Source organism: Rhea americana, unplaced genomic scaffold (genome assembly GCF_003343005.1).
Source record: "Rhea americana isolate MKP2758 unplaced genomic scaffold, rheAme1 scaffold_1, whole genome shotgun sequence".
Classification (NCBI taxonomy): domain Eukaryota; kingdom Metazoa; phylum Chordata; class Aves; order Rheiformes; family Rheidae; genus Rhea; species Rhea americana.
Window position 1 is genome coordinate 12297709 of NW_028185038.1, and position 27102 is coordinate 12324810.

Here is a 27102-nt window from a genome sequence, read left to right on the forward strand (position 1 = left end):
TTTTTTTTTTTTTTTTTGGCAAGGTACTCAATCACATGATAAGGCAATCCAATTTTCCCGTTTGCTTCCTGTCTTCTTTCCTCCCAAATGGCTGAGTATTTCTCACTGAGACCACCATTACAATGTGTGCCAGAATATGTTTAAAATACGGTCCTGTAAAAATAGAAATCAGGTTTGTTTCTTTGAAGGCAGCATTAATTCTTCATATATTCTGGGATCTTGAAGATTTCAGCTGAACAGATTCAAAGTGATCTTCTTTTTCCTGCAAAGGAAAAGACAAGTTCCCATCAACCAAGATTCCTCAAATTCAGTCCAACAGTTGCTAGAAATCCTTCTTTTCCTAAAAGCTCCAGTGCAGCCCCTGACAGAGACATCACTTTGATTCTACTGCAGAAACTAAAAGCAGAGTTTGACCCTTTATTGTGTAATAACACTAGTCATTATGTAAAAACTTGCAGAAACATCAAAATTCCATCAAAAAGCCAAAAGTATACAAATTTTTCATGGTAATTTGAGGATATACTAAAGATTCATGGCACTGGACAGGGYTAGAGCAGGGGAATTGCAAGGTAATCATATGTGTGATTACTATTACTTATCAATTTGCTTGTTACATTGAAGAAATGTGTGGAGCAAAACCTGCGAACGTTGACACCCTACCACATTCTCATCTCAGCTCCTCTTCYGGGAAACCCATAGGACAAAAAGAGTATAAGAGACTATAGAGCCTCCACTATCTTAAATATTAGGGCTGGAGGGCTGATTTCTCTTTCTGATTTTACTTGCTGGATGACATCTGACGCATTTTGGCCAGCAGGTATTACAGCATGAAGGGTGGACAGACACGTTGTGTATATGTGGACAACCCAACAGCCGTCACAGAACTGAATAAAAGAGCCCTAGTAAAACTACTCATTAGACTGTGCCAGTTCTTGTTTCATGTGCCTACCTTTTATATCATTTGTTGATGTTGACACACACCTTGGAAACAATATTAAACTAAACTCTTTGAAGCAATCTCTTCTGGAAATGAGGACAGAGCCTGGTACGGAGGTGAGAAAGAGCAGGGGAGAAATTTGTCCTACACACACCTACTGCAGAGTATATACTTCTTCCTCTGAAGCGTCTGGTATTGTTATGCTGGARACAAAGACTGAACTAGAACACCCTCAGATCTGAAGCAGTGTGATAAATCTTTAACTTTGATATTCCCGTTAAAAATAACAATCTTTTTATATATATACATTACAGTTCTRTCCCTGAATTCCTTGGGTACTCAACGCTGCTAATAGCTTCATGGGATGTTTTGCCTCCTAGAAATGTCATTGYCTGAAGCTTGAACATATAATTAAGATATTTCAGATTTTTCTTTATCTCTCAGTTTACATTCTCTTTTTCTCCCATTTTCCTCTATCTTTTTCTGTATTTTACATGCAAATCCAGCAGGAGATGAATTTCTCCATCTTTTGCATTAATGAAAAATGATGCCTGTAACATTTGTTTTGGAGAAATAATACTAAATTCCAGTTATCTGCAGGGATACAGGACAGATTTCAGWAAGCTAATGAGGTACCGGAAGCTGAGTTTGCCAGCTATGATCATCTAGCAGGAGAAAAGGAACCAGCTTAGAAATATCTGGCAGGCTTGTTTAAAAAGGAAAGAATACTCAGGAAGCGCGCTAAAACGGATATAGGAACTTAAAGAAATTCTCTTTGAGTCCAAATAGGCATTCAGGTCGGCTGAATGCTGGAGTACTAAAGCTTACTTTAAAGGAAAATAAAACACTCCTCCCACACCTTCATCTCTATTCTTCTAATCAGGAAGGAGCCAGTGGTTGGTGCTGCAAATGGAGTCGGCAAAGCTGTTACAGTTATYAGATGGAGAGCAAAACATCCCCTCACCAGCAGCACTGGTCATTACGCTCAGCCACAGCCAGCCAAGCCACTGCGCACACAGAAAAATCATCCRTATTCCAAAGTCACTCCCTTCTAAAAGGATTTAAAATGGAATCAACTTTCATTTTYGGAACACTGCCATAAGATTTGATTATTTCTTTTTATTTAAATTTTCAATATTCTTAACATCGCATTTCTGCCCCTTTCTGCAAAAAATAATATTGATTTCACAGGATAAATATTCAGGCTGTGAACAGAGTGAAGTTCTGCATATTAGTTGTGTAACTGTAGCATTTCGTAGGAGGAAAAGACCTTTTTGCTATGAGTTCAAACACACAACTCTGCATCATATATGCTATGAGAAGGGGACACTCAACAGTGCCAAATCACGCAGTATATGGGCAACATGGGACATCATCACATCACATCTGCTTCGTGCTGCCTGGACCCCCTAAGTCCATACCTTTAGACAGTACTATYCCTTCCCCGTTATAATGAGACTTGGACTAATTTACCTCTCACTTCTGTGAAAGCCMCTGGAGAAATGCTTAGTGGTGTTGCTGTCCACAGAAACAGAAGAGGTTGCTTAAGGACTCCACTGAGTAGCAGGCTCTGGCAAATATCTCCTCTAATTGAAGCCCATAGTACTCAAAATTAGGGCTCTCAAGATATCCACCAAGCTCTTCCAGGTGGGCTGCAAGCTATATTCCTGATGTCAATTTTCCATATCTACAACAGCAGTGTTTGCCTCAGTGTTTGGAGATATCTGGTAGGAATATGGGGAGGGGGGTTCCTCCCATTAACTGCTCTTTTTTTGCTATCATCCATAAATAAAGAACACTATGGAAAACTATCTGTAGAAGAGAGAACACTTCCTCAATACCTACAATGTTTCTCACCATTAGCCAGACCGTGGATTTCAGCAGAATGACTACGGACTGGCTGATGCATACACGGGAGGGTGCAGAGAACACTATGTAAATTAGTGCCACAGCCTCATCATGTCCATTAATAAGTAAATAATGATAATAATTATTTTTTAGAATTAACAGTAATAATTGTTACTCACTTTTGTTGCCAAGGACTTGAGCTTCCCCAGCAGTGACTGCTTATTTGAGTATACTATTTCTTCTTCATTATCTTCTCCTTCCATTATAGCACAGCTGTCAGCAGCCGGCAGCTCACACTCTTTTGAGTTCGCTGTCATCACTAATTTGGAATATTTATACTCTAGCCTGAAGATACAAAGCCAGATTTGGGTTTTTTACAAATGACCCATATCCAAGGTTTTCATAATTTAGATTATCTGCAGTCCTTTCACATAGTTATTGATAAGGTATTTGTTGGAAATTAGATGCTTTTAATCATGAAAAATGTGTAATCAGAATAGTATTAGCAATACATCCAATTCTTGCTCTCCGGATTAGYGGTCTACCCTTAGAAATTTTAAAASATCCACATCTTTCCAAAAAGCCACAAGTAGGTACTTCAGAGTTCCCAAACTGTTGAACATGTGTGAGGAYTTCCCGAATGAGGAAGAGCTACCTGTGTGCTGGCTAGGGGCAACAGATCTGATTTCAGCCTGTACTGGGATCTGCATCACATCCCTGTCCAAAGCGGCTAKGAGGGAGAGGAGAAATGGGCAACAGTGTGATGTAGCAGGGCGCCATGAGGCTGGAGTACGAGTTAGGGTGAGCTGGATGTGCCACGGAGGAATGAAAGCCCATCGGGTGGACCAGTGGTTCGAAGGTTTATGGCAGGAAGTTTGGGAGGCAGAGGACAACAGGGATAGGGAACAGTCAGTATGTTCAGCCTGAGAGGCATGGACCTTTTCAGTACATACCAGACTTACCCTGTCAAAATAAACCTAAACAAAATATAGTCAATAACCCTTTTTAACACAATCAAAAAGTATAACTTAGATTTAGGAGACATTCTTTTGGACTTCAGACATTGAGGAAGCCATGTTGCTTTATGACTTAAGGCCAACCCCACACTYTCGGGAGTAAAAAGATATCTACTCTGTCATAAAGCCTCATCCATGAAATGTTATTCTGCTGACAGATGTTGGCTACATTACTTTTACATGGAACACAGCTCACAGTACTTACTTTTGGTTCTTCTTCCAAAAATAGCAGGTCAAGGCTATGAGCAGAACTGCTGTGAAAGCACCAACACCAGCTCCAACTTTTAGCCAAAAATCTACTGTTTCACAAGTGCTTGTCCTTTTCTCTGGCAAAGGAACCCCTTTAATGCACTGCTTTGGCTCATTCCATACATACAAGGTTTCCTTTCAAATGGAAAATAGAGAACACTGAAAAGTGAAATAGTTGGTAGGCAAACAGGAAACTATTCTGATGTAAAGACAAGGAGGGGTTTTGAGGTAGGCAAATTAGACATCTTTTCAATAAGAAGTAATCAAAATATATATTTCAGGTTTTCAGACTCCAGCTGGGATCCCCTGGATTCTGGCTACAGGTTCAGACAAGCCAGGAAGTTTCCTGTTCTGCATCTGCTCTTCATCTTTCTGACAGAGTTTGGATTGGACAAGATTATAAATAAGTTGTGAATAGGTCTCCTGTCTACCTAGGAGATGCTGATCAACAGAATGGTTCTAAACCAGCGAAAGGACATAATAATATTTCACTAGAGAAAGCAGTAGCAAAAAAATTCTTGCAAGCAAGCACAGATCAGTTTCTGAACTGAAATCTTGAATCCTTCCCTAGTGCAACACTGATGTGTATGGCCATTTAAGGATGGAAGTCCTTTGGAAACCTCATCCTATTCAAAGCTGCACAAATGAAGAATGAAGAGAGTTCAGGCCCAGAGATCTGTGAGGCACAAGCCAGCTCTTCCTCAGGTACTGTACCGCCATGAGAACAAAAATCCTGAGTCTCAACACAGCACTTCACCAACAGGGCTCGCGCCCAGCCAGCTCAGTCTGTGGACCGAGATTCCTTAGCTCTACCTGCATTTGCATGTCGGCCTGTACAAAGAATTCCAACAGCATCCAAGCGATATCCAAATGAACTCATCCAAYTTAGAGCAGCTGGTCCCATACCTGAAATCCTTTCTTGCAGGCTCCCTCAATCTCATGGTAGTCTTGCTCCGTGCAGAGAGGGCAAGCCTCTGCGCTTTCCCACACAAAGTAGAAAGTGCATCCATCACAGGTGCCRGCGGGGCATAAGCTAGGAGAAGAGCAAACCTGAGTTATCTGTCACTTGCAAAATGCTCTGGGGTTCGCAACACACTTCACATGCTGCTGCTGAAGATTGGTTATGATAATTACAACAAATGGGTGAATACACTTCAAGCCAGCAGATGGAAAAGTCTGGGGGAAGACTTTTCCCAGGTTGTAAAATGCTTTTTCAAGTAAAAACACATGTTGAGTGTCAGAGGACTAARATAACTACTCAGTTCCTGGTGGTGAGCACTACCTATGCACTTACAGAAAGAACCAAGCCTGGGAGACCAGTGCTCCACCAGCAGGAGAGAGCCCAGTGTATGCCTCTATCGCTCTTCCCTGCACCGGTCGACTGTTCCACGTGAGTGCTACAGTCTGATTGCTGCTGTTGTTATAATGACATCTGGGTGATTTTGTCCATATGGAGTGGACATGTCCTGTCATGGCTAATTACTGGAAGGATGTTCAACAGTTAATGAATAGATAACAGAAAGACTAACGGCTCTATTTTGTATTCAGTGGGCAGAACAAAATTCTTCTGGCAGTGCCAGGATGTTCACTCAGTTTTTGTTACTGACAGTCAGATTAGTTCTAACAGCAGCAGTGACCAAAAGTCCACAGAACACTGATAAAAAGTTGTGTGATGTAAATGGGAAAAATATTCATAAGGAAWAAATTAATTTAAAGGGTATTTCAACATCATCTCAAAATCTGCTATCCTGATTTGAAGGGACAAAAAGTCCACAGAGCTAAAAAAAACAATTCTGGCTTATCTTAATTTGAAAAACTGGGAATTCTCCTCTCTGGATTATGGAATATTTTTTCTCTGTATATGACAGGGGCGTTGACAGACCTTTCTCCTCTGCCTCTTTATCTTATACTGCAACTTCACATGATACTAAACACTATGTCTGGAAGATCAAGGAGTTGTGTGCAGTATTATTTGACACATATCAGGTATCTCACTGTTTGAAAATAGCTATCTGACTGCTGAGCTAATCAAAGGGGGCTAGTAAGGGAGAATTCAACAGGGAATGAGGTAAGGCATGTCACGTCAGCTGTGTGCGGTTTCTGTCCACAGTCATGATTTTGAAAAGAAGGGACGTTACACCTCTCTTACTAAAGGTGAGTTATTCACAATTTACCTTGATTTAACATACAGCACTGGAAGACAAGAACTCACCCCCAAGGAATTACATGGTGGCTTGCTGCTCAGTATAATTTGTTAGCATAACAAATCCCTAAGAACCTGAGGTAATCATCTTCAAAGGCATTCAAATAGCAATACTGGGCCACCACCGAAGAAGCAGCTTTAGAAAGATAGTACCTGGGAGGAAGATACATTCTTCTCCTCATTTCACAAGTACAAACCTGAGGTGCACGAGGACTCAGTGATAGGCTCAGGATCAAACACGTTGTTCCTGGCATTGAACTGAAACAAAATCTCTCAAATTCCAGACACCTATCTCCTGTATGCAACTCCATCATATCATCATTGCTCTCTTCTTTTAAGATACATGGATTCAAAACACATATTGAACTTGAACTGGACAGAGTCAGGGCTCAAATMAGCATTGCAACAAGCAGTTTTCATAAGTGCTGGAACAGCTTGCTCTTTCCCCAAAAATTTCATGCACAGGCACCGCTGTAGCTCCAGGAAAACTGCCTCTCAAAGCACAGACTAAGCAGCTTTAATCAGGAATTCAGAGACCCAAATGAGGATCTGAAATGAATGAGAAGTGCAGAAAACAAAACACTGGCATCGTGCGCTTTTGAATTTAAGCTTGGAACAGCCTGCCCGAGCTCTGGCCCMTCTCACTGCACAGGTTAAATTCAGAGCAGCTGGTCCACTGGGMGATAATGGGAACACTGGACTTGCAGCAAGGCTTTCACCTAGGAGAAACAACTAAGATCTCCAGGTGGCTGATGAGGCAGAGAGCATTTCTCATTCATTGCATTTAAGTATAACGTTACTGCTGACTTTTGCAAAGGATACCTGAGGGAAAAGGACTTTGAGGCTCTATCGAGATAAAAATAATTAGATACCTGGGCACAGAAAGCTCTCCTTGATCTGGTTTGTTGGGGTTGCATCGCATTGTCACAACAGTTGCACGGCCATTTTCACAGGAGGTCGTCACTGTTGAAGACCTAATGTGAAACAAGAGGGAAAATGAGTGGTCAGTAAAACACTACCACTGCAGTAGATACATGTTGCTGCTTCATATGTCTCTGGCCACTTATTTATGCTTCTGTAACACTAAAGAAATACCCTTCACTGTAGAACTTTTGCCACTGATAGCTGGACGAAAAAAAAAAAAAAAAAAAAAAAAAAAAAAAAGAAGAAGAAGAAGAAGAAGGAGCAATGAAGGCAAGGTAGGGTTCATCACATCATTTAAATCTCCAGGTGCTCTAAGATGCCACCCAGGGAACTGTTCTTTTTCTGGCTAGTTTGAATTCTGCTGAACCAAGAAATAAGCCCATCCAGAGAACAGAACAGAATGATTATAAAATAGAATTGCAGACATTAGGATTGCTGTGTTACTCTGCTAGAGAGTTTGATGACTCACTCCTCACCCAGGAATCTGAGTGCCACAATACCCTGAAATAGCAGAAGTCAAGGAGGATTCAAAAAAATGGACCTTATTCCAGCATGATAAGCATTGTAAGCCAAGTCTATAATACAYTCAAAGTATATTATGGTGTAGGAATCAGTCACTTAAATTTAGGTGTCCACATATRTATAAAGTGTTGATATCCAAAATGTTACAGCCAATTAAGATCTATCAATAAAGTCAACACAGCCCAGAAAGCAAATCAGTAAAATGAATGTAGGTATATGCCTTCAGATGAGCTGAACAGCTCTGTGGGCTCCAGAGTCTGAGCTCAGAAACTGAGTTCGCAAGTAGACTCTTATGTGAGGACATCATCACATATTAATTGCGGTAATATGTGAGCTGATTCATTCCCAGCCTGAGATATTCTCTTTATGGAGGAAAGTGAAGAATAGGAAAAGCATACTAGTAGCTGTGCAGGTCAGAACATTTTYTTTTAACCTTGGTTAATTCATTTTTGCAATGTCAAACTAAATAYAAATGAATGTGAAAGAAAATACACAACGTGAGATGGACATTGTGGAAAGGAACATGACATTGGAAATGACATCTGGACGAGTCAAAGCTCTGTATCACTCTCTACAAATCCAGTATAATTTAGACTTGAATAAACAAGTGTTTGCTGATTATAAGCTATATTCTTCAACATGCTAATCAGTATCAGCCAGATATTGATTGAAGTGATAAAGATTAAAGGTGACTTAAAGATCTTCCCTMATAGTTTTAGTTTCCTTTAGATTAATGAAGAAAGTTGATATACCAATAAAATAGTATGTTCTACCTACTTGTAAAAGAAATGCACATCAGGTATTTTGCTTGGAGAAGGAGGAAATATATCGGTCGTGATGCCGTCATTTTCCAACATAGTTTAGACAGTAGTTCCCAGAATGTGAGAAAAAAAAAAAAAAAAAAAAAGAATAAGCTAAGAATTTCCGGATTTCTGAGACATTCACATCTAATATTTTTTCAGTCGACAAAGAATCTAAGTCGACTCTTAGTTAATAGCATTTAATACGCTAGCTGTTAACTAGGCAACATCCTTTAACCTAAGTGAACTTCACAGATTCATATTTCTTATATAGTCTAGTTCCACCATACCCATGTAACAAAATAAAAAGGTAACAAAAATAACAACACTGCACTGTAAATAAATTTTACTCTTTTATATGAATTCAGAGCAATCAGGTGATAWCACAGAATAATTAGATTGAGAAGATATGGAAATCCAATCTACTGCTCAAAATACATGCATATACTTTGCATATGATGCTAATACACATAATTCTAAGATATCATAACCCTAACGCTCTGAGCAATTTATAGTATTCCTGGAAAAAAACTGAAAGATGCAATGGCAAGATTCAGAAGAACTATGGGGTCAYAGGCAAATCTTGATTATATATTTTGAAACAAATGACAGAATCGTGGAAAAACACAGGTTACACAGGTCTGCATGGATTTTGGAGGAGAGCTGAAAAAGAGGAAAATTCAAGTAACTGAAGTTCTTGAATGGAGCTCCTTTCCATTCCTTAAGCAAGAGAAGATAAAAAATATTGGTACTGCCCTGCAACAGTTCAGAAGAAGAGAGAGATGTACAAATGGGAGAAGCTGCATCCTTCRAGAGAGGTGAAAAATAGCCAGGGCAATAAGAAAAGTAATGTGGGTGGGAATACAGGAAAGACTGTGAAGAAAAGACATTTTCCACTTGTTCTTGCAACAGTTCGGAGGGTCTAATTGCATTCTCAGGAGTCTGATTTTACTGGCATTACATCTGGAGGATGACTCACATRGTTGGAAAATTCAAATCTGGTTATAACTCTTTTAGAGAAGATAGAGTAGATATAGCAAAGGTGACAGCATTGCAGTTCCCACTATACACAATTACCTGGTTTAGGACTATCGATAACTGAGATCACAAGATCTTGAAAAGACATGGATTGATGTGCTAACTGACAGTGCCCAGGAGGATATATGGGTAAAAGACTGTTACAGAGCATTAAATCAGCACAGAAAACAAAACAAGTTGTGCCACAAGCAGCCATCAAGAATATATGCGAAAAGATGCTACATCAACCTAGAGGGGCCCTCCATTCTGAAAATATGTGCTGGAGTCTTCAGTCAGTAACAATGATCATGATCTCTCACCAAAGACATTGCTTCTAACACAAGATAGCTTTACATGGAATCTCAACAGGATAGACAGATTAWTTAATCACTAGACTGGACACTCACAGATCGTAGAGACCTTAATATCTTCAAAAGAGGCAAAAAGATAATATTCCCATCCAATACGCAATACTGTCTAGTTGGCATCTTAAACTGCAGTTTCTCAAAAATAAGAACATTAGAAGCAAAATCAAATGTGGAAAAAATTGTCATTCTTCAAGAGTAATTAATTAGTTAGCTAAGAAGCCTAGATTAGATAGCTGTCTCAGAAGCTAAGAAGAACAGTGACTCTCTCTGAATGATAATAGCTTTGACTAAAATTCTGCCTTCGGTTAGGGCAATGGTAAAGGTACAATTCAAAAAAAAACAGTGGCACATGTTCTGTGGAGGGGGAACAAAGAATTCATTATCAATCAATTTAAATCAAAAGGAATGAGTTACAGAAAATGATAATGGATTCTAGAGACTTCAGGAACAAGCCTCTATTTGGCAACACTAGAAAACACTAGAAAAAATATAAATTTGGAGGCTTTTTTAGGAATACTAGAAGTGAAAGGTCAACTTACAGGACTACTGATGAGTGGGAAAGGCAAACTTCATCCATTTTGGAACATAACAATCGTGATGAAGAAAAAACGGCAGAAGCTCTTAATATTTTTTCTCTGTATCAGAAAAAAATCAGGACTCTCGGCTTAATTTCCAAGAGAAAAACTGAACACTTATCATTCCTTCAGTGGCAACAGAGGATGTTAACATCTGCTTGGGATGCACGCTTAGAGACTAGCAAGGCCAGGTGACCTGGACCTAAAAGTGAGGTGTCCACAGAAGTGGCCTACAGRCGTTTTTTCTATTAGAGCTTGCAATGATAGGGAATTGTCAGAAGACTGAAGGAGAGTTAAAGGATGGTGCAGAAATTCCAAAAGGACAAGACTGAAACAGATTATGCTGTGGTTAACCTGATGAGGCAAAATAACAAAAATAGGAAATGGGAGATGGGTTTCAGTTAATGGACAGATATATATTGAGTGCTAGTTGACAGGAAGTTATGGAAAACACTCCTGTTCAGTGAATTTAATTTCACTCCTTGAGTGCTGATGAATTTGTTTTCTAAAGTAAATTATGTAAATTTATCAAGTATTTCACTAATTACTACATGAGATTCTAATTAAAAGTTAGCAGTGTTATTTCAATAAAATGCACACTCTGGATTAAAAAATATTTAACTAACCAATTATAAAAAGTAGCTGGCTACAGAAAATTGTCATCAAAGAGATACGTCTCCCGGCTTTTCCAGGCACTGATGATGGAGTCCACAAAATGCAAGATTTTCACCACTGATCTGCAAGTACACAAGCACTGTTGGTAAAGCAAGTAGATGAGACAAAGATTAAGAGGAGAACCAGGAATATAATATARACAAACTTGGTTCACTCCGTAAGCTGGTCTGATACAAACTAAACATATTTTAGTGCAGCCAGCTGMTCTGAGGGATGAAGGCCCTTCCTAAAGGAGAGAGATTGACCGTTGAAAACAGCAAATCTGGAAAAGATCTAGAGTAGACATCATGATCCAAGAGGACACCAGGATAMCCCATGAGTCTGGAACAAGAACAGATTAGGGATTCAGACAGYAAGCTGTTTTTTATTGCATTATTTGTGATAGAGAACCAAATACTGGAATGGTATTCCAGTTTGGAACAATGTTTAAGAAAAGGTATTGACCAGTTACAGAGGCTGGAGAAAAGGCCTCAAAAATATTCAAGGGCTTCACAAAAATTCTGATAGCAAGAGTCTTAGAAGAACTTGGTCTGTTTGGTGAGGTATCAGCCTCACCTCCATTCCTGGAAAGGTGATGGAATAGCTCATTCTGGAGCATATGGAGGAAAGGTATATGGAGGAAAAGAAGGTGATCAGGAGTTGTCAGCGTGGATCCACCAAGGGAAATCCTGCTTAACCAATCTGATAGCCTTCTAGGATGGAATGACTGGCTGAGTAGATGAGGGGAGAGCAGTGGACGTTGTGTACCTTGGCTTCAGCAAGGCTTTCCACACTGTCTCCCATAACATTCTCAAGTAAGCTCAGGAAGAGTGGGTTAGACGAGTGGACAGTGAGGTGGATTGAGAACTGGCTGAAAGGCAGAGCTCAGAGGGTCGTCATCAGTGACGTGGAGTYCAGCTGGAGGCCTGTGGCTAGTGGTGTCCCCCAGGGCTCAGTACTGGGTCCCATCCTGTTCAACTTCTTCATCAATGACCTGGACGAAGGGACAGAGTGCCTCCTCACCAAGTTTGCTGATGATACCAAGCTGGGAGGAGTGGCTGATAACATCAGAAGGCTGTGCTGCCATTCAGAGAGACCTGGACAGGCTGGAGAGCTGGGCGGAGAGGAACCTTGTGAGGTTCAACAAGGGCAGGTGCAGAGTCCTGCACCTAGGGAGAAATAACCCTAGGCACCAGTACAAGGTGGGGGCTGACCCCCTGGAGAGCAGCTCTGCAGAGAAGGACCTGGGAGTGATAGTGGATGACAAGTTGACCATGAGCCAGCAATGTGCCCTTGTGGCCAAGAAGGCCAGTGGTCTCCTGTGCTGCATTGGGAAGGGTGTTGCCAGCAGGTCGAGGGAGGTGATCCTGCCGCTTTACTCAGCCCTGGGGAGGCCTCATCTCGAGTACTGTGTCCAGTTCTGGGCTCCCCACTACAAGAGAGACATGGAGCTACTGGAGAGAGTCCAGCGTAGGGCTACGAAGGTGATCAGAGGGCTGGAGCACCTGCCCTGTGAGGAACGGCTGCGAGAGCTGGGCCTTTTTAGCCTGGGGAAGAGAAGACTGAGGGGGGATCTTATCAATATCTATAAGTACCTGAAGGGAGGTGTCAAAGGGATGGGGACAAACTCTTTTCAGTTGTCCCATGTGACAGGACAAGAGGCAATGGGCAGAAATTGAAGCACAGGAAGTTCTGGCTGACCGTGAGGGGGAATTTCTTCACTGTGAGAGTGACAGAGCACTGGAGCAGGTTGCCCAGAGAGGTTGTGGAGTCTCCTTCTCCGGAGATCTTCAAGGTGCGCCTGGATACAACCCTGTCTACCATGCTCTAGGTGACCCTGCTTGAGCAGGGAGGTTGGACTAGACGATCTCCAGAGGTCCCTTCCAACCTTACTGTGATTCTGTGTGATTCTGTGTTTAGTTTATCAGAAGGGCAAACTGGACAGGGTGTGATGAGGAAGTGCAATGATCACAGTATACAAAATATTTCTCCAGGGAGGAAAAAGTGTATGAGAAATGGAGAAAGAATAACAAGAAGCAAGAGCTGAAAACTGAAGCCAGGCAAATTCATATGGGAAATAAGGCTGCTTTTAAACAAAATATAGAGATAGTGATTGACTAGTGGAAAAAAATACCAATGACTACAGCAGAGTTTTCATTTCTCACAATCTTAAAAGTCCAGGTTGAATGCTTTTCCAAAGATGCAACTTTGTCAAACACGAATTTCTAGGCTTAATGMCAGGGAAAAAAAAGTATAAACATTCAGTGCCTGTAACATATAGGTGAACAGACTAAACAACTTCATTGTCTACTCTGGCCTTAAATTCTGGGGACTTGTGATCAAGAGCAATACAAGACTTAATGATGTGCATGGCCCCACACCATCCTGACCCTCCTCCTTCCTCACCTAGTTACATCCCAGTATCAGGTTCCTCTTCTGACTTTGCCAGAGTGGAGACTCCGGGTAGAAACATTTGGATTAACATGACTACTACAGCCTTGCTCTACATGAAGGAGGCAAGAAACATGAAAGAGAAACAGTTCTTTTTAATTAYATTCCCCAGATTTCTGTGCTGGAATTCTCTATGCCACAAGACCCACAAGAACAAGCACAGGGAAGTGCGAGTATTACAGYCATAAAACACAGATGTCCTCACTCTTCTCCTCCTGCCATCAGAGATACTGAAAGAGTGACAAAAYCAAAAGTCAAGATCTGCTCAGCAGCTCAAGAACAAAGCGGGACCCTGGGCCTGAATCCGTCTCTCTGCTCTAATCCCAGTGTAACGCAACACTACCGAGCTGAGAAGGAGTTTCAGTGCAGCCCTAAGTACCTCACTGAGTGCATCCATGACAGCAAGTATCTTCTCTAATGTAGTTTCATCACATCCTTGGCCTGGTATCTTCAAGCATTAGYGCATCACCAGAATAGTCTTGCTCTGTATTGCCACATCATTGTCTCCCACAGGCTTTAAATGTAGGCATCTATTCCATGCTGGGTACATTTCAAACTCCAAAGGATGGAGGATATATATATTATATTTCTCTTATGCAGTCTGAGAGAGCCAAGATACCATAACAACAGGCTTCCCACAGAAAGAMACTGAGCAGGTGTTCCTGGTAGGCATTAAATTTTCAGGGATTAGAAAAGCCTCTGATTTTATTATTATTATGAGCTCATTGGCCTTCACTCTCAGCAACCTGTAAATACAAAGCCACGTACCTAAGAACCTGTCGGCAAGACTGTTGGATTGCAGAGCCAGGGCTGTTCGGAAACCCTTGCTGTCCGAGGGGATGATGGTGGACTGGCAGACAAAAGCTCCCACAAAGTTGGAAAAATCTTCTGATTCTGCAACCATGTCCTTCACAGTAACATCTGTGATATTGTCAGTGCAAATAGCCATCTTTTTCCCCTGTGGATAATCAGGAAAAATGGGGAAGTTATTGGTGGGATGTGAAAAGGTTTGGGAAGGAAGGGATTGCAAACTTAGTGTATCTTAGAAACAGCTTGATGTTTTTTTATCATGAGAGAGACAAATTGCACCATTAAACTGTGCCATTGTGAAGGCTCYGATTAAAGCCAAGTACAGATTCAGGAACAAGATGTCACCTCCTGTATCTGTCTTACCCGAAATCTGTGCCATGAAGTACTTTTCTTTGTTTATCTAGACAGTRCAGTGTTTACTTGCAGAGCATAATAAAATGGCTTGCAAAGGAAAATCATATTTCACTTGCCTGTAAATTACATACCATAGAATAGTTTTATTTGGAATTTAATCCAGATAAAATGTTCTCAAAGCACAAATACATGAAAATCATTAACAGATATATATTAGATCATAGCTTTCAAGACTGTATTAATGTCACATTTCAAGACCTATGCTAGACTCCCAGAGCAGCAGCAATTAAAGAAAAATCAGCAAACTCAGCCTAACCCTAAAAATGCCAAACACTCAGGACCTGATCATATAGTTGGCAGCATCTGGGAAAATGGAGACCAGATCCACGGGGGTGTAGCCATCCACCCTTGTGGATTTAGCTGTCATTAGCTCTTATCCGGGCAGGTACTTAAACGCACGTATAAGCCCTGAAGAAAACCACTGTAAAGAAATGTGACTACTCATCTGCCTCAACTCTTGGAGATATTTGAGCCTTTTGGTAGACGAGAAATAAACTTCAGAACTTTACAGGACTCACATCATGTAATTTACATGCCATGGCTTTCCTGGGACAATTCACATCATTGGCATTGCTCCAAAATTGCAAATTACATACGTAATGTGTAATTTGGGAGATCCATTTCTGCCTGGACAGTGCCCTGGTACATTGAAAACGCYAGCCTGCGAAACCCTGGTTCTGGGAAACATGCATTAACTTGCAACAGCAGAAGCAGACACTGTTTGCACTCACAGATTAAAAACGTTCTTCTAATGCTTTAAAATATTGCAATCAAAGTTACTAACAGGTTCGAATTGGTAAGCCCACACAGGCAGTAAGAAGAGTAGGCAAGGGCTCTGTGGACTGCGACACTGCTGGTCMGGTCAGAAGCAACGGGGACCATATGGAAAGAAGCTGGTCACTAAAAGACTCAGACTCTTGGCTTGAGTTGCCTGGGTGGGAGCACGAAAAGGTCAGGGTTGTGACCCAAGGTACTTGGAAGAATAAGAATGAAGAAAGGACAGGGATGTGACAGGACTTGTGTTCTGAGTGTTACTGCTGCCTAATGCTGTCACATCAGATCTGGAAAATCACTTGGMTACTTAAAATTGTCTTGCTGGGGAAACCCAGAGGAAAGTGTTTGCTGTGTGATGGCGAGAGCTCAGCTGTAGGGAGTCTCCAGTCTGTCTCATTAGTACAACACTACAGAGCATAAACATGGGCAACATTTTGGTTAATCCCCCAGATGCTCAGAACCCACCAAGCTCACCTCATTCCCACACAGGCTGATGTTAAAGAAGTGAAAGAACTTTGTCCCTCGGGAGGTAAAGCTGGGCCCACTCATTAATGAGCCCACCTGGCTGAGGTTGCTAAAATCGTAATTCAGACTCTGGTTGTCCTTGACGTATGACACCAAGCAATCACTGAAGCATGCAGAATGGTCCTTCAAACAAAGAGAGAAAAGTTATTGGCCAGCAGCAAATCATCCAGCCACCACTTAAGAGTTAAAACAAGGAGGTGCAGACAGGACTACTTTCTCTGTTAGGATGGAGGAAGTCTTGGTCCTCTGCTCATGATTTGTCTTTCCCGTGCCTCAGCTGCCTGGGGAGAACTCTTGTTCCTGTTTCGGTCCATTGCAACCGCATATCAAATGCGTTTTAGTGTTACCCAAGCCTGCCCTGTCTCCTGTCCCCTGCACTGGCCAAGAGAATGTACAGTCTCTTTCTCTGTTCTATTGTGCATGTTTTTAGGATCCCAAAGTCCTAGGTTCAGTCCTGGGACCTGTAGGCAGACCAGAACCAGGGCTCAGTAACATCTGTATCTTACAAAGGAAACACAAGAAACACAAAAGGAAATAGGAATATGAAATGAACCCAACCAGAGATAGGTGTAATATGAGCAAAACAGATTGCTTCTTCACGCCTCAGTGCAACTCCTTGCCAAAGATGATGCATATGCTAAAAGTTTACTTGAGCTTAAGGGTGAGAACCTTTGTCACAGGTTACAAAAAACACAGAAATATCATTCAGCTCAGAAAGTCTCTGAGCTTAAAATGGCAGGAGGCCAGGGGAGTTTTAGGTGGAAGTAACGTGTATCTTCGCCCTGTTCTTGTACTATTCCCCACTTAGCCTCTTGAAACATTGTTAAATGGACCTTTTGTTTGAGCCACTGTAGTCATCGTTCTGTTGTTAGCACACATCTACAAACAGAAATCAAACTGGGGACATATATGGAAAAATGAGATGGTTGGTTATAATTATACTCCAACGCTAATAAGCCACATATCTGTAGGAAAGAAGTAAAATTGGAGTTTGAGGGGGTTATATTCCAACCTACCCTGCCTACCCATAGCTCAGAGCCTCTCTTAGCTCTGGTACCTTGGTGCTTTTACTGCCGGGCCCACAGGGGACACAGGCCTCTCTGCCGTAGACCTGGTGGATGGACAGGAAGGTGTTGGCTGGACACTCCTTACACTGGCTGGTCTCCTTCTCAATGTAGTGTCCTGCTGGGCAGGGCACGCAGGACGAGCCGGACTGCTCAGAGCCCAGGGCACAGGCCCGGCAAGAAGAGGCAACTCCATCCACTGCGTTAGTCACTGTTATGGAGTAGATCTTGGCCACGTCATTGATGAACTGCCTGCTCTGTAATGAGAGTGGAAGAAATGACCCAGGTACTGCATGCAGATCCAAACAACAGCGCTGTGCATCAGGGCACTGATTTGCTGATCGGCTTGTGCAGACACTTAGCTTTCAGCATGTGTAGCAGTGCAGGGATGGTTCATCCACAGCTGCCTCCATAGTGGTGCTACACAGTGAAGCCACTTGGCCCTTTTACAAGAAGCCTGTGAGCGTCACCGGAGGCTGAGAACTCCAGTGGTGAGTGTCTAACACAAGCTGTGCTGTGAAACCCTGCACATAAGAAATACTTACATCTTGGCCCTCGTTTATTCTCTGGAAGGCCCAGGTGAAAGTGAAGGAGGCATTTTTGGAGATGATGTGAGTGTAGGATTGCTTCTCTTTACTTCTCTCCCATGATTCCACCACATTGGTATTTTTTCGATTAACATCCTGTAAAATGTATATAATAAAAAAATGTGAAAAGTAGAGTCATGCTATTCTGAATGCCAGTGTGTTATAATAATCATGATTAATACATATAAAGGACTTCAAAATTGCATTTAACTTTTAATAAAAAAGAGAAAATATAAGTATCCCCAATTCTCCATCACTGTAGAATTTTTCAGTTGAGAATGGACATCTATTCTAAAGATGCTCTTGTTCACACAATAGTGAAGTTCACAGTCATATGGTAGGTTATAAATGTTTTCCAAACAGTTCATCACAGTGGTTCTTTCAGATTTTAAATACTAGAAAACATTTGGGTGCCATGGCACAGAGAGGGGAAGGCCACAATTAAAAGAAAAGTTGTAGGTTCCACTATCTTTGGATACCCAATTTGACAGTGGTGTCTCAAGTGAAACAGACTGAAGTCAATAAAGTACTGCCAAAGTTTCCATGAGAAAAAAACCTGTACGGTCTACAGCTGTGTTTCTTATTCTCCATCAGCTTTAAATGACCATGTGTGTACTCCAGCTCCATTTCAGTGCAAGACGTAGTAGATTCCTTTAAACGATCACTGAAAGGAGGTTTCCAGGGAAGAAAATAGAGCTTCACTTTACAGTGGAAGGGACGAGGGAACAGTCGCAGGTTCAATTACCTTACCTCAGCTTATGGCCTGACAATAAGCATGATGAGGAAAGTAGAAACCACAGCACTTACCCAAGACATTGGTTCACAAACAAATGCCTGTCTATAGTCCTAGAGATTCCCCAGGTCACTGACAGAAGCAGGACTAAATTCTTAAGTTTACTGCTTCCTGTTCTTCTATCCCACATCTTGACTTGTGACACTATTAAACTTAGAGAGGAAAACTTGACTGCACAAAAGACAGTGGGAATTTTATCAATGGGCTTAACAAGAGCAAATTTGGCTCTTTGGTATCAAATGTTTTCTTTTAAAATAAACAGATAACCAAGAACAGGTTCACAGTTTGAGTGATGAAGAAACTTTGCTAGGTCATTAATTAAATCCTTCCTGCAAGGGCACCACAGATATTAAACTAATGTCATGCTTAATCTTAGTCATAATAAGCCAAGTGCAACGAATCAGGCCTATGTAGAAATATTAAAGTGACATGTGGAATACAAGCCTGAGTCGTCAGTCATGGAGAGAGAGGTCTCACTTACCGCCATAAAGTACAGCACACAATCTGCTGAACAGATGGTCTCAAAAATAAAAGTAATTCGTCCTAGTTCTGACCCAGTTGCTCCTGTCATTGATGTCGGAGGTCTATTTAACAGAGAAGGAATGAAACATTTGCAAGGTGCTCTCCAGACACATAGCAGCCAATCCCTCCAATTGCTTTTGGTATAGCTGGGAAACTAGAAATTCTGTCACATAAAACCTGTCCTTGCGGATCTACAGAGGCCAGGTTATACAACGTACTGAGGAGCAGATGCAGCATGATTATTAGTGCATGACTTCCATATAGTATAGTTCCCTCTCCACAGTCATCACCCAAATGCAATTGTATTGGCAGGGAACCTCAATGCTTAACTCTGTTTCATAGGAGTAGTTCTAAACACTGGCTGCACTGCATCTACCCTCCAGTAGTAGGCGTTGCAAAGCATAAAATTTCAAGGTGCTCCCCTGCAAACACTTAAAAATACCTTCATCCCCTACTAGCAACTGCTTTACTGAATCCCGGATGACTATCACAGAGTGACACACAGAGACAAGCCAAGCTTTTCCATATATATTTCTTGCTTCTCTTTGATTTTCATGGTTTTCCCATAATCTAAAATAAAAGTCACTGTTTGCTAACACAGTACAAGAAGTCAAATTCTTCTCAGCTGAGATACAGTGAAGAAGAGACACCAGCACCTCCAGCAGCTGATTCAGGATGCAGAAGAAGTGGGACGTACTGTTCTCTTGAACACACTGACCCTAGGGCCAGCACAGACTGGGCAGGCTGACTGGAGTCAGCTGCAATGCAGAGTAAAATGGGTTTGGGAAAACTCCCTTCAGTCAGTGTAGTTTAGCTGGTTACTTTAGCATGATTTAGAATCAGAGGACCGGGAACATCTTTACTCCACTTCTAGACTGCCAACCAGCTGGTACCTCAAACTCAAGCAAATGCCGCTGAAAACTGAGGTCTTACAGAATTCAGTTTGCTGCAGCAATTAAATTTAACTGTGGACACAGGAGTAAAATCCAAGTTTCCTCCTGCTTCTCATTCACAAACCATGACATTATTACCTTTCAGTAAAGAAAACCATGTTCAYGCCAAGGGTGATGTGAAATAGGTGCAAGAGGCAGAAATAAGTGAGAAAGTGAAGAAAAAAAATCTGTTCCTTACTTAAATCCTGGAATGTGCAGGTTCAAGATAAGATAGTCGTTGTCAGAGCCACCTGTTCCGCTCTGGATATGGTCGCCAGCCACCTCCCAACCTTTACAAGACAAAACACACAGATTTTTCAAGAAATGATTGGTTTCTAGATCACACTACAAAAAAAATGTTATGTTACTATACTTTTTTAACAATTCACTGCATTAGTACATTTTGAAGATATCTACTATAAACTGTAGATCAGTATAGTAATGCCTTTTAAAAGGAAAAATTTAGCAATTGAATTAACTGCTGATTTTAGAGGCAAATGTCACCTCGGAATCAGCAAAGCAATTGAAATTCCCAGACCTGTGCTGTGCAGCTCAGACAGGATGATCCACCTGATCTCCTCCAGCCTTAAAACTGATGAAACAATGAATCTGTGTGTTAAACTTTAACCATGCACTTAAGCGTATCTCTATTCAACACACTTCAAAGTTTGAGTTGCATCAATCTATCAAGAAAGATAAGCCTGAGGAAAATCTCTCAGAGAAGGCTGGAGATGGGAGAAGTCCTAAATAGGACCATTTTCACAGACGAGCTGTGACTGCTCTCTGCTGCAATCTTAGTACATGTGCAGAGAGAWAGCTCTGAAAGCTAAATGAACAAAGATCACAAACTAAAGTTAGTTTCCCGAAAGAATTAAGTGTGTCCTTGAAAGACATAGCTATCATGAAACATGAAAGGAGATAAATTAGAGAGAAATCAAGCTTTTTTTAACTGAGATATTCAGCTGCATAAAAACGTATCACAGGACAGATCCTCGGCTGACGGGACTTGGTACAGATTGCAGCTCCTGCCCTCTTCTGGTAGAGAGGAGATGTTTTATTTCCTCTTTGTGATATTCAGTTACGCTATTTCCTACAAGAATTATCAGGCCTGGAGCAATTAAAGAAAAGGAAGGAACTCTGCATTACGACTCACTCAGCAAACAGCAYACTCATTTTGATGGGCAATCCATTACAGAGGTGATCAGCACAGGAGGAAGAGAGGCACGTAACAATACAGGGAGTTTGGCTCACCATTCATCCCATCACACTTGGAATTGCCGACATTAAAGCAAGAGGTCTTCATGTTGCCTGGCAGAATGTTCCACCACTTATACTCAAACCCAAGAGCTGGCTCAGTCCCAGCAGGGCACGCTTTGCACTCTACAGGGAGAGAGGGCAGGAGAAGGAAATCACATGGCCCAAGTGCATCTCAAACACAGTGCTTCAAAGAATACACACATCAGCATTTTACTCTTTGGGACAAATATTGAGCTAAGAAAATAATTCATTTATTTATAGTTAACAGTCAATGACTTATTAGGATCTGACCATTAAAAATCAGGCTAGTGTTTTACAAATTGAAGACCATAACCACGGTAACTGATCTGCAGCTGATCCCCCAAACCACACTCCTTTTAGTACCTTCACCTAAAAGTTTAATGATAGTGGTAAACAACAGTTCCCACAAACTTCAGTAGGTGTCTACCAGGTCAGTACATTTCAGAACCAATGATCCAGAGTTTAGGCTAGACAAAGTTGGCAGGGTTCTCAGCTGACAGTACTTAAAATGAGATTTGCATAGGGAAGAACTTGGCATGCACAAAAAAAGAAAACATATGGAAAGGAATTACTGACTGAAAATTCTGATTCACTTCTCAGAAACTCTTAAATAACCCTTAGGATGTTTGTAACAGAAAATAAACACATCCAGAATGCAGTAGGTCAACTTAGATCAGCAATCCATGATAAGGACTTTTGAGGGAAAGCAGACATCCTACTGCCACTTATTTAATAAATATTTTATGGAAAATGAACTCTGGTTTATGGTGATGCATCTTTATAGTAAGCAACATACAAAAAGACAACTGTCTTTAGGGACACAAGTGATGTCTGTAGGTGATGGACTGCAGCCAAATATTGAAAGGATGCCTTCAAGGCGAGAGGTCTCCTACCCTGTGTCCCATCTGAAAATGTGCCCTGTGGACAAGGAGTGCAGGAAGATGAGGCGTTGTTGTAAAAGCCAGGATTGCAGGGTGGACAATCCTTCCTCTCTCCAGATGGTGGTAGGGTCAATGCATCAGGAAGATCCTCTCTGCAGATCTTGGGCTCTATCCATTTGTACATGATCTGAGTCTGAAACAAGAAGACACTGGACTCATGTGGTGTATTATGCCCCAGTCAAGGTCCTCTCTATAAATGAAACGAGGGCATGTGTCAAATGTCCTCAGATACAGACCTCACATGTCTGAGATAATAAAGGGAAGGGCAGAGAAGGGAAAAAGAAGCGACTGCATTCACAAGTTTGGACACAGAGTGTGGCAGGGGAGATTTAATCTTAAGGCATTTGATTCTTGGTGTCAGGGTACTGAGCACATCCCCCTGCCATCCTGCGTGTTCAGCCTCCTGTGCTGTCTCTGATAAGAGAGAGTTGTTCAAGAAGCATCGGCCACTTTTGAAGCTGTTTGAAAAATAGCTGGAAGAAGCCACAGCGCAGCCTCAGCCACCAGCTCTTGAGTGCTGTATTGAAGCTGTGGCTCTCACCCTTAGTCCCTGCCTAATCTGTGTTGCAGCCATCCCTGTGACACCCTATATACCTCTCCGATCCAGATTCTGACTATGACCCATGGACTTGACTTCAGACCTGCCTCATCACGATGGACTTGTCTGGCGGTCATTACGCTGTTGCTGACCTTGGTTACTGTCTCTGGACCTGGTGCCGGCAGACATGCTGACTTAACATCGGGCTTGCTTCATCTCTGTGGATACGTCCAGGAATCTGGGCTCTTGGCTGAATTTGATTGCTGACACTGGATTTGCTTTGCTCACTTTGCTCAAGTACTACAGGACTGTCCTCCCAGCCAGAGAGGCCCCTACCTCTGCCTGCATTGCTGTCACGCTTGGCTCACAGTTCCCCTTCCCCTGTGGACCAGCCTATCCTTGCTGCTCTCTACCACTTAACAGATTTTCTGGATTGTTGCTGTCTACTTAACCAGCAACAGGGATGCAAGCATTTAAAATAAAAAGGATCAGGAGCTGGCAAGGAACCCATGTGATTGCACATGCTGTACACACTGAAGTACTTCCACAAGGGCTCAGCTAGGGAAGAAAGGATCAGAAAGTGCCTACAATCACTCAGGTGAGGGTTGAACCAATCAGCCTGGGATTGTTAAAGAAACAGATGATTGAAAACCTGTGGGAGTCAGGTGCCTAAATCTCCCAGGGCCCCTTGAGGATCAGTTTAGTGTCATTATCATCCCTCTACTCATGCAGTAGGGACACAAAAGGGAGAAGACAATCTAGCATCCCATGAAAAAACTGTCTGTTAGCCTTGGATGAAGAGGCCTGCAGGGTGGTGCTTTACAGCTATTGTTCATATGAAGATGGTCTATGGAGCCAAGCTTTCAGTGGGCTATAGCAGGCTATAATGCACGTAGAGATGGCCGGGGAGTACTACATACCCTGACTGATTTCCAGAGATGCAGAGCACTGAGTGGTGAAAGCAGTTCTGAAGACCCAGGCAACACTTGTGCATTATGACACCTGTTCTCATTGCAATGGGAAGTGGAAGGGTATCTGCAGAAAGACCCGCTTTATGGGKTCTGGTGATGTCTGTCCTGAAGGTAAAAGCCACTGAGGGGGGCAGGAGGAAGGAGCTGAGTGTCACCAGTGGGGATCTATTCAAAGTCTGTGAACTTTGAATTGCACAGATCAGTTACAGAGTAATCTGCAGGAGGCCACAATTAAAGCAGTGCCTGGGGGTGTGGGAGTAAATGTTGCTGCTAATTCCTTGAGTCATTAAAAGAAGTTAATAGAGTAATAACCAGCGAGTCAAGAGTGGGTTATGCTGAATACTGTGGTTATAGAGCCTGCCAGTTCTGGAAGTAGAGTGTTGGAAGCTTTCTTTAATAAAGCACATGAGATTTGAGCTGTGTTTTGCAATCTGCTGACCAGGAACTCCAAAATACTCCATCTTGCAAGTATTATATTGCATTAGGCAAGCAACCACAGGTTCTATGGATTTTGACTAATTGCCATCCTATGTGGGTCTAAGAGATAGAAGGTGAGAAAATAGACAAAACAGGCCTGACCATGTGCCCAGTATGGGCTTCATATCCCAGTAAATGGGATTTCCTTCTCCAAAACCCAAAGAAGTTCCCATGTGACTGTGGTAACCCCCTGGTTATCCRGGACCTCTCCAGGCACCCCCACCAGACAAGGATGTTATCTGCAGTCAGGCYCTGATGGTGCACATGGGCACTCCCACGCTACATCTATACTATTAATTAAACAGATTATGGGCTGTTCCTTGATGCCAAAACCACAGAGCATGACACATAGCCATGTAGCCAAATTCTCTTCCAGCCCAAATAGGTGTGGTCACATCCAATGCTTCCTGTCCTGTGCAAACACCTGAGTTGTGCCTGGGCATTGCCTGGGATGGGGCACGTTGACACAAGTCAAAAGTATTCCARGAAAAGTGCTAACAACCAGACAGTAGGGTCTACAGGCCCAGGGTGGGGAAAATCCTACAGATGGAAAAATGCTGGAGAGAAATCAGCTGAAGGACATTCCCACAGCTTCAGAGAGATTCAATCCGGGAAGCAAAATTACAACACAAAGCACGATGCTCTGCCTTGTTTTCAGCTCAAGAGATCACAGCAAGCACAAAAATAATATCATGCCTTCCACTTACTTTTCCTTCCTTATCACACGGGGTATGGATCTGGAAGAAGTCTTTGTTTGTACACGGAGGACGCTCTGTACAYTCACTGGATCCCTCATCTAAAACAAAAAGAGGTAGGAACATGATGTTAAGCTGTCATACGATCTCTGCAAACAACTGTAATGATCTTGAAATCTGGAGAGCAAAGTGAGCCAGGAGAAAAATACAAAGCTAGAATGAAAAATTAAGCTCTTAAATAGAGTCTAAAAGAACTTTCCCCTGAACRGCAGAGGAGAATTGGGAAAATATCAGCTATGCTTGTACTGTCACTCTGAAATTCGTTAATTCAGTGTAGCAAGGAGTCACTCAAACTTTCACCTCAGTCCTTCATCTTTAAGCAATAACTTGTATAGTTTGTCCAAGCACGGAAATAAATTCTCACTTGATAAAGAATAAAAACACTCTAAACCATTAGAAAGTTTTTACAGTGCTGGTCCAGTTTTTGTTCTCACCAGCTATATTTACAAATCCCCCATTCACATCACGACCACAGGCACAAGCCCCAAGMATTTGCCGTAATCTGCGATAACAGATGTTATGGGCCAATAACTTATTCTTTTAAAACTTTATTTTGAAACAGTTTACAAGCAAGAGAATTTAAGATATCCTGATCAGCACATAAAGCATGGATTTTGCCCATGTTATTTCATGATTGCTAGCTATATGGGATGCAGAAGAGTTTTGGGACTAGGGTTTGCACTAGACTGCTACATCTTCCAACCACAGGAGAGGCAGGGATGGGCCAGGAGAGCATCTGTTAAAGAGATTCCTAGAAATGCCACAAGTCTGAAGACAGTGATGAAGCCAGTTCAGAAACCACCATTCAGTAACAAGTATTACCATGAGAGGGCACAGCACAACTGCTATTATCACCCAGATGTACACTTTGAGGTCACATAAGATCTGGAGATCTCTTTATGTAAGTATATGTGGCCTTGGCCAAGATCCAGTGCCCTCTGCAGTTCTGGGGAAGCACCATCTTCATTCCCACAWCATTTTCATTTCATTTTGCTCATCAACTGGAGACCAAACTTCATTGCAAGCAGCTCTTGCATTTTCACACAGAAACAGGGTGAGCTCATGACCTGCTCTCCTAGTTTTGTTTATCTTCTAAYATTTATGTACCTGCATAATAGTTTTCTTCTTTACACTTGGTGCACTCTTTAGCTCCTTTCTCAGAATAAGTATTTCTTGGACACACTTGACAGCTGGATGAACCTGGCTTGTCACTAAAAGTACCAGGTTTGCACGGGAAGCATTCAGATGTGTATGCAACTCCTGCAAGGTAAATACAGGAAACGTACTGAAAAGCAGAGAGATATGCTCCACAATTACTGCCTGCCTGCTTATCTGGAAAAACAGATAAACTGGATAACACATTGGATTAAAGATCACGTATTTTCACTGCTCACTTTAGACCATTTGGTCTTGCTGTTTAGGTCTTCAGCCTTTGCTCCTCAGTGCAAAGCTGACCTGATGTAACAACATCATATGGCACTCCATGCTTGATCGCAGTTAGAAATGGATTAAAATAGCTATCCCAGGCTAATTAAGTAATTTAAATGGTGATTTAACTGTCTTTGGTCCAGAAGAGTTATGTTGTCCAGTTTCAGGCTCATCAGTAAGCATAATCTTTCTACACTACACTGAAGTAAACCAGTTAGTTGGGGGTTTTTTACTCCTCTTTTTCTCTCTATTTGCTAAACCAGTCTTCTCCAGCAGATGGCATCATTTACCAGCTAAATTAATGTTAAAAATTAGTGTTAAAATTAGTGTTAAAACTTGACGGTGTCAAGTTTTGCTGTTCTGTTTCTACAACTTACAGGAGGAAACAGGGGATGAGGGTACCCCAAAAAACACTTTACTGCAGAAGACATGAGAGTAGCAGTGGCACATGCCAAATGTAATGACAAAAGAGTGAGCTCAAGAGCTAAAAAGCTGACTACTACTTACCTTCAATTGTGATGTTTTTCACCAGAACTGGTTTTACCACTTTAGACCCCATGAGAATCCCTGTTGTTCTCCAATATAATATATTACTACCTGATTTCAAAGTCACCTGTAAGGATACATATGACAGTTAGCAGGTATCCCTGCAGGGAGAAACTCTAGCTGTATATTCAGATATAGTCAGACGGTATGTTTTTATAGCCTTGAGACACACTTTTATTAAAA

At 41.8% G+C, this 27102-nt stretch overlaps 1 protein-coding gene across 1 annotated transcript in view; it reads right to left on the reverse strand.

The window, feature by feature from the left end:
- The window catches only part of ELAPOR2 (endosome-lysosome associated apoptosis and autophagy regulator family member 2), a 101401-nt gene that overhangs the window by 13 nt on the left and 74286 nt on the right, over positions 1-27102 (reverse strand). Inside the window, 17 exon segments of the mRNA XM_085325770.1 lie at positions 1-262; positions 2965-3130; positions 4007-4185; positions 4957-5083; positions 7126-7227; positions 8477-8579; positions 14339-14522; positions 16037-16210; positions 17145-17408; positions 17697-17834; positions 19013-19115; positions 20185-20275; positions 21237-21365; positions 22157-22337; positions 24898-24986; positions 26053-26205; positions 26881-26986. The exon segment at positions 1-262 is cut by the window's left edge and continues 13 nt beyond it. Coding sequence (XP_085181896.1) covers positions 203-262; positions 2965-3130; positions 4007-4185; positions 4957-5083; positions 7126-7227; positions 8477-8579; positions 14339-14522; positions 16037-16210; positions 17145-17408; positions 17697-17834; positions 19013-19115; positions 20185-20275; positions 21237-21365; positions 22157-22337; positions 24898-24986; positions 26053-26205; positions 26881-26986 — 2349 coding nt within the window. The 3' untranslated portion in view covers positions 1-202.